The 11,723-nt window shown below is 40.5% G+C and overlaps 1 protein-coding gene across 1 annotated transcript; it reads right to left on the bottom strand.

Annotated features, from left to right (window-relative positions):
• Nucleotides 1-793: 793 nt before the first annotated feature.
• Nucleotides 794-1,757, bottom strand: LOC120778295. Its single transcript, XM_040110081.1, has one exon. It carries the CDS (start codon nucleotides 1,715-1,717, stop codon nucleotides 1,085-1,087), a length of 633 nt encoding a protein of 210 aa, XP_039966015.1. The 5' UTR covers nucleotides 1,718-1,757; the 3' UTR covers nucleotides 794-1,084.
• Between the last annotated feature and the right edge of the window lie 9,966 nt (nucleotides 1,758-11,723).

Here is an 11,723-nt window from a genome sequence, read left to right as displayed (position 1 = left end):
ACAGTTCAAAAATGAAAGAAATCGGATAATAACCACGCCCACCTCCCATACAAAGGTTATGTTGAAAATCATTAAAAGTGCGTTAACCGACTAACAAAAACGTCAGAAACACTAAATTTTACGGAAGAAATGGCAGAAGGAAGCTGCACCCAGGCTTTTTTGAAATATTGAAAATGGGCGTGGCATCGCCCACTTATGGACCAAAACCATATCTCAGGAACTACTCCACCGATTTCAATGAAATTCGGTACATAATATTTTCTTAACACCCTGATAACATGTACGAAATATGGGTGAAATCGGTTCACAACCACGCCTTCTTCCAATATAACGCTACTTTGAATTCCATCTGATGCCTTCTCTCTATAATATATACATTAGGAACCAATGATGATAGCGGAATAAAACTTTACACAAATATGGTATTTGAAAAATATGTAAATGACGGATAATGAAATCTCGATTATCATTTTATCATGCGAGAGTATAAAATGTTCGGTGACACTTGGCCCTTCCTTACTTGTTTATTAATCAAAACAATGGCAACAGACCACGACTGGTAGACCACCAGTGCTTGTGGGCTTTGCTACATCTTCGCAGTTCGAAGGACAAGTTTTCACACAAGCGAATGGTGGGTCGATGGATTTTAGTTTTGTCTGTCACCATGATGCCATATACATATAAGTCGTTGCCAATAAAACTTTCTAAGTACCAAGTCAAATATAAAGATTGTGAAATTTTTAGAAAAGAATTGCAAAATGCCATCCTTAAAATATATTTGCATTCTTTTGTCATTAAACATTTCTCAATAAAAATCTGTGCCGCGTTGAAATAATAATGGAAATTTTACCGTGATCTTTCATTGAGTACATTAAGCGCTTGGAGCGTTAACTGATGAGATCCTTTGCTTAGTTCACACATCCGAATGAAGGCTCAACCAAATAAGTGTTACATAGGCTCATACTTAATCAATCGCATCTTACAAAATGGTTATATTCTAATGTAGTTTGTACAACGTATAAATATATGTGCAGCCCCGAATGGCAAAGCAACCCGAAAGTAAGAAAACTTGACAAATATTGAGTTACGGATTCACCAGCGACTTGATTAACTCATCATCTGCCGAGATGTCCATATGATAGAAACGAGAACGCCGCATTAACCGCTCCTCTTCGTCCATGAGGCCATAGACCTCCTCAATTGGCAGCGATACTTCGATCTCATTTGGTGTCAATAATTTTCGCGCGTCCTTACGGAAGTTATCGATAGTCTTGCGCATGTCCTCATGGGCCAGTATGAAGCTCTTTAGCGAGGCGATTTCATTCTCTTTGGCGCTGCGTAAGTACTTCGTTTCAATTTTGTCAATATCGGCAATCAGGCGTATGAAAAGAAAGTCGGCATAGCGCTTCTTCACCTCCAGCTGCGACAGCTCGTCGAACCATGTGAACGAACGTGAATTCATGACAATGATGAAAGCCAGGAAGAGGACCTTGATGAGCACAATGATCATAATGAGTATGAGAGCGAAGTGTTCCAGTTCATTGTAGCAGAAATCGAGCAGATCCTTCCAGTAGATGAGATCGCGACTGTTGTGCTTCAGTTCATAGTGTAGGAAGCCGATGAGCACCACCGTAAACACGGACATGAACCAAATGTACGGATAGTGTTCTTGAAAGAACAGGTGTAGTTTTTGGCAAAATTTTCGGACTGTCAGCATTTTTAGTTACTTTTTAAAGACAAAATTTATGCTATTTTTTTCAAATAAGAAATGTTTTTTGAAATTTTGTGCTGAATTTTGACAAAACGTTTCTATTTTTATATTTCCTCTTTCGGATTTTGTACTCGTTTTTGGTGGTGACGTTTCATTCAGCTACTTGCAGTTCGAATGTTTTCTGAAAATTCTATGTAAAATAAAGGGTGTTTCTGTATTGCCTTGCCAACTACCGGAAAAGTGGTTTACATGAACTCTTTGACAAAGATTTTGATCTTAACTTGAGATACGAAGTAGCCATGCAGTTGCCAAGTAATTTATGGAAAATTCTCGCCAATTTCTTCGAAATAGTAGTTTTGTAATTGGGACTCTTGATCAAAAGTTTGGGACTTCTGAACTTTAGTGAAAAAGTGGGTGTGGTCACTTTTGTAGTTCATAGTCTGACTCATGTACTGTATATAATCCTTTTCTTAATGTGCCTAGAAGTTTTGAAGGCAGACACCGTTCACACGGCAGCCGGGTCTACTTAACCGGGACGCACCCGCATTTTTATCCGACCAAGGACTGTCAACTCGGCAGAATTCTGCCGCTACAACAACAACAAAAACATTTTATATGTGTTCAGTTTAATAAAAATATATCATTGACGCGTAGCGGTGGGTAGCGAAGGAGAAAAGAGTGTTCATCTATTGACATGCGTCGCAGTTTCCATGGAAATCTTATTGCCATTAGACATTTTATTTGATGTCGCACAATATTTATATGGACCTGCAACTTCGGTGCAAGTGCACAACGCAAGTGCGTCAAAGGACAATTGTCGCAGAACGCATCCATATGTGCGTGTGTGTGTGAAAGTGTATGAGCGTGCGAGCGGGCACTCTCTTCGTTATTGCAAATTTATTGAAATTCCTGTCTTTGGCACCTGCTCCATTGGCCTTACAAATGATCTGATTTCTATGAATATATCTGCATATGTCCATGTGTGCAAGGCTATACAATTTTTTACTGTTGTGTTGTTAATATTGAAAACATGCATAACAATATTGCAATTTCTGTGTATAAAATGTTGCTCCTAAATGATGAAAAGAGGGAAATATGCTTTTACTTACCTTTGTCGTGTGTCAGCGTCGTGCACGTTGTCAACAAAGGATTCCATAATGCCGTCGTCTAGTGGACTAAAAGCATATTTTATTTGTGATCAAGTAAGGTTTGTTTTTGAGGGATAGGAGAAACGTTAACTTCGGCTGCATCGAAGCTATAACACACTTCATAAAACTACAAAAGATTCCTTACAAAAACTAGTTTTATAGGGTCACCCACGTCTCTTTCTGAGAAAGAACATTTTTTGGTATTTACATACGTTTGTAGGTTATCTCCTTCAAGTGTTGTCTCAGATGGTCAATCCCTTGAGTCCAATTTTCGACAACTCCTTCGAGAATTTCGACTGGCAACTGGCGAATGACACGGGTGATGTTACGCTCCAAGGCCTGAATCAAAGCGGGACTGTCCGCATAGACTTTAGACTTTACATATCGCTACAGGAAAAAGTCTAACCGTGTGATATCACACGATCGTGGTGGCCAATCGGCCGGCGCAAATCGCTAAATGATCTCCACACGAAGGGTTCTCTCAGTAAATCCATTGGTGCGATGTGTGGGAAGGGACACCGTCTTGTTGAAACAGAATGTCGCCAAGATGACATGGTCGGTTATCATGACGGTCGCCATTGACGGAAATATGAATATGACATTAAGAAATATGGTCCGATGATTCCACCGGCCTAAAAACCACATCAAACCGTGTTTTTTTCTGGATAAAATGGTAGCTCTTGAATCTCTTCAGGTTGCTCTTTGTCCCAAATGCGGAAATTTTGCTTGTATATATATCCATTGATCCGTTGATACGCCTCATCGCTAAACAATTTTGCTCGAAAACGTCGGATCTTCTTGGAACTTTTCAAGAGCCCATAGAACAAAGTCTTGTCGTTTGGAAAGATAGAGCGGTTTCAGTTCTTGTACAAGCTATATTTTGTATGCTTTCAAATGATGATCTCGTCGTGTGCGCCAAGTCATTCCATACGTCAGTCCGAGTTGCTGCGAACGACGCCGAATCGAATCTCCACGGCCTTCATGTACACTCAGCTATAGCTATATTTTCATCACTACATTCTGGACGTGTTCTATTCAGCAATGGGTGATTCTTTCCTTCCTTAACATATATTGTTATTCCGAATAGTAAAATTTATAATGGGTCCACTCTTTCACATAATATTTCCACAGACTTCGCGCAAAGTTTTTATAAAAAGAGCTTTTGAAGTGCTTAAAGTTCTAAACATTTTTGGTTTTCTTTTTAGATAGGTGGTTACACTAACTGAAAATATGCCAAAATGATTAGATCTACATTCCGGCAAAGAACTATAAAAGCACACCTCCAGTTCCGATTATTGGTTTTGTGCTAGAATAACTCGTAAAGATAAGTTTACAAGTTGGAGTAAATAGTCGGTTAAAGTGGATTTTTATTGGTCCAGTGGGGCTTGTCGGCTCCAATGTAAACATATATGTAAATTTCATACCAACGAACAACTGCAAGCAACATTAATTATGCGGCAAGTGTTCTGCGTCGTAAGTCACAAGCGTCGTCAGCAAGTTCCTTAACTTTTCGGCGTGGCTCTCGAAACATAAAGTCACTCGTGCTGCTACTATGACTGCCGATGTGGGTGTATGTGTCCGTTAGTTTCTCGTTAAGTAATGCGGCAGGTTACCGGGGCAACAGGTATCGCATATACATACATACATACTATACAGTTGCGTGTAATGAATTTAATTTTAATTACACAAACGCAAATCGAACTTACGGACACACACATGCGCACAGCGCGCATACCGAGTCACGTGCCACACGGGGTGGCAGCGAGGCAGCGGCAAAAAGTTATGATTTCGCACACATACACTCACATTTATTTGTTTCATATTTGTTTCATATTCGCACGAAGTCAGGTGTAAGCGTATGTGTGTGATGCGCACAACTTGTGTGTGTGTGTACGGGTGTGTGTTTCGTTCGTGCGCTCCCATTAAGGTGTTATGAGTGGCTTTTGTGTAGTCGCGTCCATGTGGATCAACTTAAATGTTAATTAAAGCGCAATAAATTCCAATTATACTCAATTCAACTCTTCCCCCACCACCGCCCGCACCTGTACAGCTTGCGGTTTTGTTATTTTATACTGCATACATTTGTTGCGGAGTCAATTACAAATGAATACGAGCAGCACACACACTCGTGAGCAAATAAATTAGCATTTAGCACGAACTCCCTGCGCTTGTTGTTGTTGGTGGTCTCCTTAGCGATGCTTTCATTACTCAATACGAATTAATAAATCACATGGAACCTCCTACTTAGTTGTGTTTAAGGGGCTCCGCTCACAATTCAATTACAGTTGATGGGTTACTATACAGGTAAAATATCAGGTAAAATATCCAAGAAAATGTGGCTGGAGGGATGCTGATGCGTAGTCATAACAAGTTCATCGTAAATCTGCTATCTATAACTTCCAAAACAGTTCTCGACAAAAGAGTCATCCAAAATAGAAGGATCAACGAAAGATCTTATATTTAATATCTTGAGAGACGGGTCTCCCAAGTCACTAACCTGATATTGGACGTTTAACCACGAATAATTAATTCTATGTATTCAGATTCAAGTTATTAATTAGCCGATAACTTACAGGCACTGTGAGTCAAAAGACTAGCTAAAACGTCTCCAGGTTTAGTGGACACAAGGTATGTCAATAAAGTTGCTGGGACTTGGGGAAAATAAGAAACAAATAAAGATGAGAACCGGCAACACTCTCTGGAATACCGATGGAAGTCTTAACAAACCTCTCAAATGAGAAGCTCCAAAGCAGCAAGTATTTGGAAGCTTATTCGTGGCGTCTTTTTAGATATCAATCGTGTTACTGTTCCGAATAAATTGATCACCTTCTAATTGCGGTAACGTCAATACTGGGGTGTACAAATTATTTATTTATAGGTAGCTAATAGGGTTGCTCTTAAAGAATCTTTACAACCACGAGCCTAAACCTCAACTGGTTTTCGTTTTTCCTCAAAGAACGATGTCAATATCTGATGAGTCGACGTCACGAGTTTTCGAGGGAAAGGTTCTGCGATAGAGTTATGGTCCTTTGTATATTGGCAAATACCGCAGTCGATGGAATGATGAGCTGCACGTGACATACTACGACATGGACATAGATCAGCGAATTAAAAGACAGCGGCTGCGCTGGCTAGATCATGTCGCCCGAATCGATGAGAACACTCCAGTTCTGAGAGAATTCGACGCAGTACACGCTGGAGGAAGCAAAGAAAAGAGGCAGACTTCCACTTCGTTGGAAAGACGGGGTGGAAAAGGACCTGGCTACATTTGGAATCTCCAATTGGCGCCATATCGCGAAAAGGAAGAACAACTGTCGACGCCAAAAAAAAAAGAAGAACAAGATTTTACAATTTCCGTGCCGTACAACCCGTGTGGGGATCGTTATTTTTGAGAGAACGTTTTTCACCAAATTTATCCGAGTCTCTCAAAAATAACGATCCCCATCAATGTTTACAAAATTGTATTGGAAAGAATCTCTGATGTTTCGTTTAAGCTAGGAGAACGCTGCATTTAACCTTTGCGCTTGTAACATTCGAATAGTTCAACGAATAATAAAGTTTCAGGGGGAAACATGTGCTACTATATGTTCATATCTGTAATCTCTCATGCGGGAGATCACAACAGAACCAACACCAGCAATGTCCGCGGGCGACAGTGTCCGTGTCTGTCAAAACTCTGCGGGGACGTTCTTTGTTGTTTTGTTGATTTTTCGATTTGCGAATTTCCAAATTTTCGCTTGCGAAACCCGTGCATACCAACAAACTCATACACGATACACGAGCTGACGGAAATTACACACACACACACACAACGGTGCATACATATTTCGATACAATTTTGCATAGATGGTTCATTCTGTTAATACAAATAAGTACATACGGGCATGGATTAGGTCTATATATATCTGAGTGTGTGTCAACTGTTTTCCATGGTGGCTACAAATTCACTCCTTCCACACGTCGCCAGGCTGGGTGTGGTCTCACCGCTCACCACCCCTCACAACGGCAGCAAGTCACCACTACATTGATGTGGCGTGGAAATTATTGGCTTGGGATTTAATTAAGTCGCGATCTCCCATAGTTTGCTTTATTGATCTCCCTCGACAACAACAATGGCGGTGCGTTGGTGCGATGGCGATGGCGAAATAAAATTGAATTTTAAATGAGTTGGAGCAACAAATATCAATGGAGCGTAAAATATGTACAATCAGCGCTAGAGTCTCACACGAGCTCACTCACACACACACACACAGTTGCGCCGAGCTAAACAACGAACACTGGCGCTGAAGGGCGCCACTAATTCTAATGGTAGCTAAAACGCGTGCGGTTTGTTGAAAGGATAAATATTTCACAGGTTTACCGACACTTTCACGCACACACACCCACACACTCATGCATGTGTATGTGTGTGCTCGCATGTGTTCAGTGGAGTATGTACAGTGGCGTGTTGAAGAAACCACTGAAAGTAATTTAGCTGCAACCAGGCGGCTGAAGTGCCAAGCGGTTTGTTGCAAGTGCTTGGTGCGGCGCGGTGAGGTTGGCTGCGGCAAGGTGTGTGGTGGTTGTTTCTGAGGCAAAGTAAACCAAGGAGATGAAGGCAATTTCTTAGCAAGTGCGGTTGAGCAGAGCTGAAAGGGTCCGTGAAAGAAAGGGGAAGAGCGCTGGGTCTGCAATTAAAAAGCAATTATACTTGTACAGTTGGTTGATTGTACGTGATATGTTGCTGATTGCCTGCTATTGGCAGCTAACCAAAGGTTGCTCCATAACCAGAGTGGCCGTGATTGCTCATGGAATGTGGTGCGACCCTTACGCCTCTAAAAATGTTTCTTTTCGCGCTTTGCAAAATTTGTATTATTTAAAACAAGAGAAATTTTTATTTACTTAACTGTGATGAGAGTTAAAAATGTGTGGATCGCCGGAAACTGCAGAACCGATGCACCCTTTCCCTAAATTCTGCTTTGCGTTCTGGACTTGGGACTCTGGACCTCCAGTGAGCTCTGCAAATGCTGGTAAACAACTATAACTTCCATGAGAAGTCCTCCGAAATACTCACACTTATCACACACGTATGTAGGTGTTCTGACTGGACACTGTGTAATAGGTATGCAAGCGGTGTGGCTAAATATTCAGGCAGATGATCTATGGCAAAGCTGTATGGAGCAGAGACAGGTGGAATCATATCTTAACTTCCTCCTCATTTGCCCGGCTTTTGTCAGATTGAGATTGGCAAACCTAGCGAAGCAGCTGGGATGATATAAACGGCCTTAATAATTTCATGATAAGCTCGAAACGTTTCGTCGATTGATGAGGATCTGGTGATCCACTTTAGGAGTTAAGGACTAATATGTATCTGTCCAAGTGTGATCAATCGGTTTTAGATGAACACTATAGCCCTAATCTAACCTAACCTAGAAATATTGGACCACGTTTTTATTCATGAAAAATTCACAAGACTCATGTTCCTTTTGTCAACGACATTTTCCATGATCACATTTGGTTCCACGAGTCTTATCTTTAATTTCATTCCGTCGAAGTCGTGGCTCTAATTTCTCTAATTGAGACATTTTTTGAAACAGCGAAAGGTGTGTCTGTGCTTCCGCCCATGAAACTTGAGGAAAGACTGATATATTTTTATAAAACTTGGCCCACTGCCACCTTTGAGTATGAGTGGAATGTATTACTACTCCAGTTAGTTGAAAATAAAGCTTTGAAGGTCAGTTTGGCTTAGAAGTTATACTGAGGAAGAATCCGGAATCTGAACTAAATCGTTACAGATTTTCACATAACTTCCCTGTGCAAGAATGCACTGAGCACATTAGAAGACAAGCTCCACTTAGACTTGATCTGAGTTCTCTGCCACAGGAACATTTTCGGCAACGAAAAAGCAGACAAGTTGGCAAAGGCTGGAGATTTCCTAAAAGAATCAGAGGCAGGTTAATAAACTTGCCATTGGTTTTGTTATCTCTAATCAGAAAGCGACGCATATGAATCAATTATCAAATCCAAAAATCTCTAGCTATGAAATGAACGGTTAAAACTGCATAATTTTAATTTCTGCCCCGGCAATCTATTTCTTTTAACGTCTTTCATGAAATAGAAAGGGAATTTTTGAATCAAATTTTTGTATTTCTATTTCCGAGCCTTAAATTGAATACTCAGAAGTGACGTCTCAAAATACGCAGCAAATCTCCGCATGTTTCAAGCCAGCTGCATTTGCCAACTTTTCCGCCGATTTCCGCTTCTCCCTCGAGGCGAATTCAGTTAACGCCACAATCGTCACTCACATGCGCCGAAAGTGTGGGTACTTAGCGGAGTGGCTGCCGAGCTGTCAAACTAGCAGCTGTGGTATTCGCAAACTGTGCTGCTGTGTTGCATGCCACCAACACTCAGTGAAGCGTCACTTGCGCCTCCGCAGCTTTTAAGTTTTTTGCCAGCAGCTCCAAATGTTGCAATTGCGAATATGGTTTTGCTCTTCTTTTTTCTTGGGTTGGTTTTTTGTGTAAAACCAAATCGCCTTTGGGAAATCAATATGCTTCTCCAGGCGCCATAGTGGGTTAGTACGCGCATGCATATTGCGCATTTTAATCAATTCGATCAAGTTCGGTAGGGAGGAATTTAGTGAAGTATTTGGTCAATCCTGAAATCTCCGTGGAGTGTGAACAGTTTCATGCGGCATCAGCCAGAGCGTATTTCTAGTTCAAGCATTTTTGGTAAGTGGTGTTTAAAAAGCGAGTTTCCACCATTTGCTTGTCAAAAAAACTCAGCTTCCTTCGATTTAATATTGAGTTTTAAGTAAAAATGAAAGAGAAGCAGGAAAAAGGTGGGGAAAGGGATGATCTAATATAGGTCACAATGCGATCTTGCAATGTCAGTTTTCGCACAGCATCAATCGTTTCCGGAACAACAACGGATTTAGGGCGATCTTCACGAAATATGCCTTAAAGTGGGATACGACCTCTGTTGAATTCGCCACACCATCGATAAATACTGGTACTTGATGGAACTTTATCGTCAAAAATGGAATTAAGTTCATCGATGCACTTGCTGAGTTAATCCCCGGGAAAGTTGAAAAAGGAGGGCGCATTAATTGCATTTTTTGGCCAAGATGAATATTTTAAGTTACTGTAAGATCTCGAAAGAGGCGGTAAAAATCATCCCGAACATTTCAGATAATATCCAATATGCTCAAAACACGATAGCATTCAAAATACGAAGTTTCTAAAAATGAGTACCGACCATTATTACAATTCGTACAAACTCGCAGGTTCGAGGTCAAAGCATCATTTCGCGAGCTACAAATGGTCGCGCTTAAATTTTGACTTATTGGTCCGCTTCATATTCTCGTTGCCCTCCAACATTAATCGCTTTCGGCTTTTCACCATTCGGTCGGCTTCACTTGCACTACACTTTATGTCCCATGGGAAACAACAACAAAGCGAACGTTTGTATTGCATCTCTGCATTACGGTGGCGGCTGCCCCTGCGGGCCACGTTATTAATATTTCCGCGTAGATTCATTAAATGTGGAATCAGCAAGGAATTTCATTTAAAAAAATTCCTCGTCGGAGTTCGTGTTGAAAGCGGAAATCGCAAAGTTGCACTGGACAGAAAGCCTTGCAACGCTCGGTGTTGCAAGTGAAAAGTTTAAAAGGGTAAATTAAAAGTTGAAACACATGTTGTTTTTGTTTTGCGAAATGCTATTTTGTTATTGGAACTTTTATTTGCAACAAGAATTTCGCTTTGGCTTGACTTGGGCAAATGGTGAGTGCTCGTTCGGGAATTTGTCGTGCTTCTGCTGCTTGTGCTGTTGCTTCATTCTAAGTGCTTTTGTTGTTGTTGCTGTTTTTGCTTTGCACTGTGCTCTTTTGTTGCTGCTCAACACAATTGAGCAATTCACGTTGCACGCACGCGTGACTTTCACGTTTTATGCAAAATTGCGTTCGTTTTAATTGGTCCATTGTGCTACTGAGACCATCTTGTGTAATTCTCCGAACGGTACTTTGGTCTACAATTGAGTTGGCTAAACTGTACATGAGTTATATTAAACCAAACATTGGTTTTTGCGATTACATAATTTGTTTATTCGCAAACTTTGGACTGCTCCTGGTGCTAGTCTCCGAGAGTTGATGGAGAATTTGGGGTATAAGAGTTAACACGACTGGTGCGTGTATTTACTTCATAACTACCACCCGTATATAATGCGGTTTTATGGGAACTTTTTTGGCCCCGAGCTATGCTTCTGACATGTAAGAGTTTCAATAGAAACCCAATAAATCCGTTTAACTTGCAACACTTCGAGAAAAAACAGAATAACGCTCAAACAATACTTAAGTTACAGCAGACGTAGTAAAACCTGTTAACATCTATCCTTCCAGTTCGGCCCTTTACTGTACCTGAACTGTATTGGCGTCTTTTTAAAACAAATAATTTCTTCTAGTTGGGTCTCTCGTGTTCTCATAAGTTTGGAAAGTTTTGCTCGTAAAATGGTCGCATTTAACATAGGGTCTTCATAAAACATTGGTTTTCACACCACAAATAACATTTGACCAATGAGTAAGATAGCACTATCGAAGTATTGATTTGGAAATATTTTCTAGAAACAAGGTTGTCACTTTTTCAAAATACGTAAAGAAGAAAAATATAACAAATGTGTGTCAAAAAAGACACATTTTAAAATACTTCTGGAAGTATTCAGGTCTTTTAAGGCTCAATATTGGGAGGGATTTAATACCTATACACAAAGTGAAACTTAGAGAAGTATTAAAAAACATTTGCGTAGAAACTTTCGCAAGTCGTCAGGAGGAACTTCCATAGGCTTGAAACAAAGAATATATATAAAAGTCTCTCTAGAATATATTCGGGACT

The sequence above is a fragment of the Bactrocera tryoni genome, chromosome 5 (genome assembly GCF_016617805.1).
Source record: "Bactrocera tryoni isolate S06 chromosome 5, CSIRO_BtryS06_freeze2, whole genome shotgun sequence".
In the NCBI taxonomy this organism is placed as follows: Eukaryota; Metazoa; Arthropoda; class Insecta; order Diptera; family Tephritidae; genus Bactrocera; species Bactrocera tryoni.
The sequence above is the reverse complement of the archived record's forward strand: the minus strand, read 5'-3'. Positions and strand labels throughout refer to the sequence as shown.

Coding starts and splice junctions, on each gene's coding strand:
- LOC120778295 (XM_040110081.1), bottom strand. CDS start 1,717: ATGCTGACAGTCCGAAAATTTTGCCAAAAACTACACCTGTTCTTTCAA.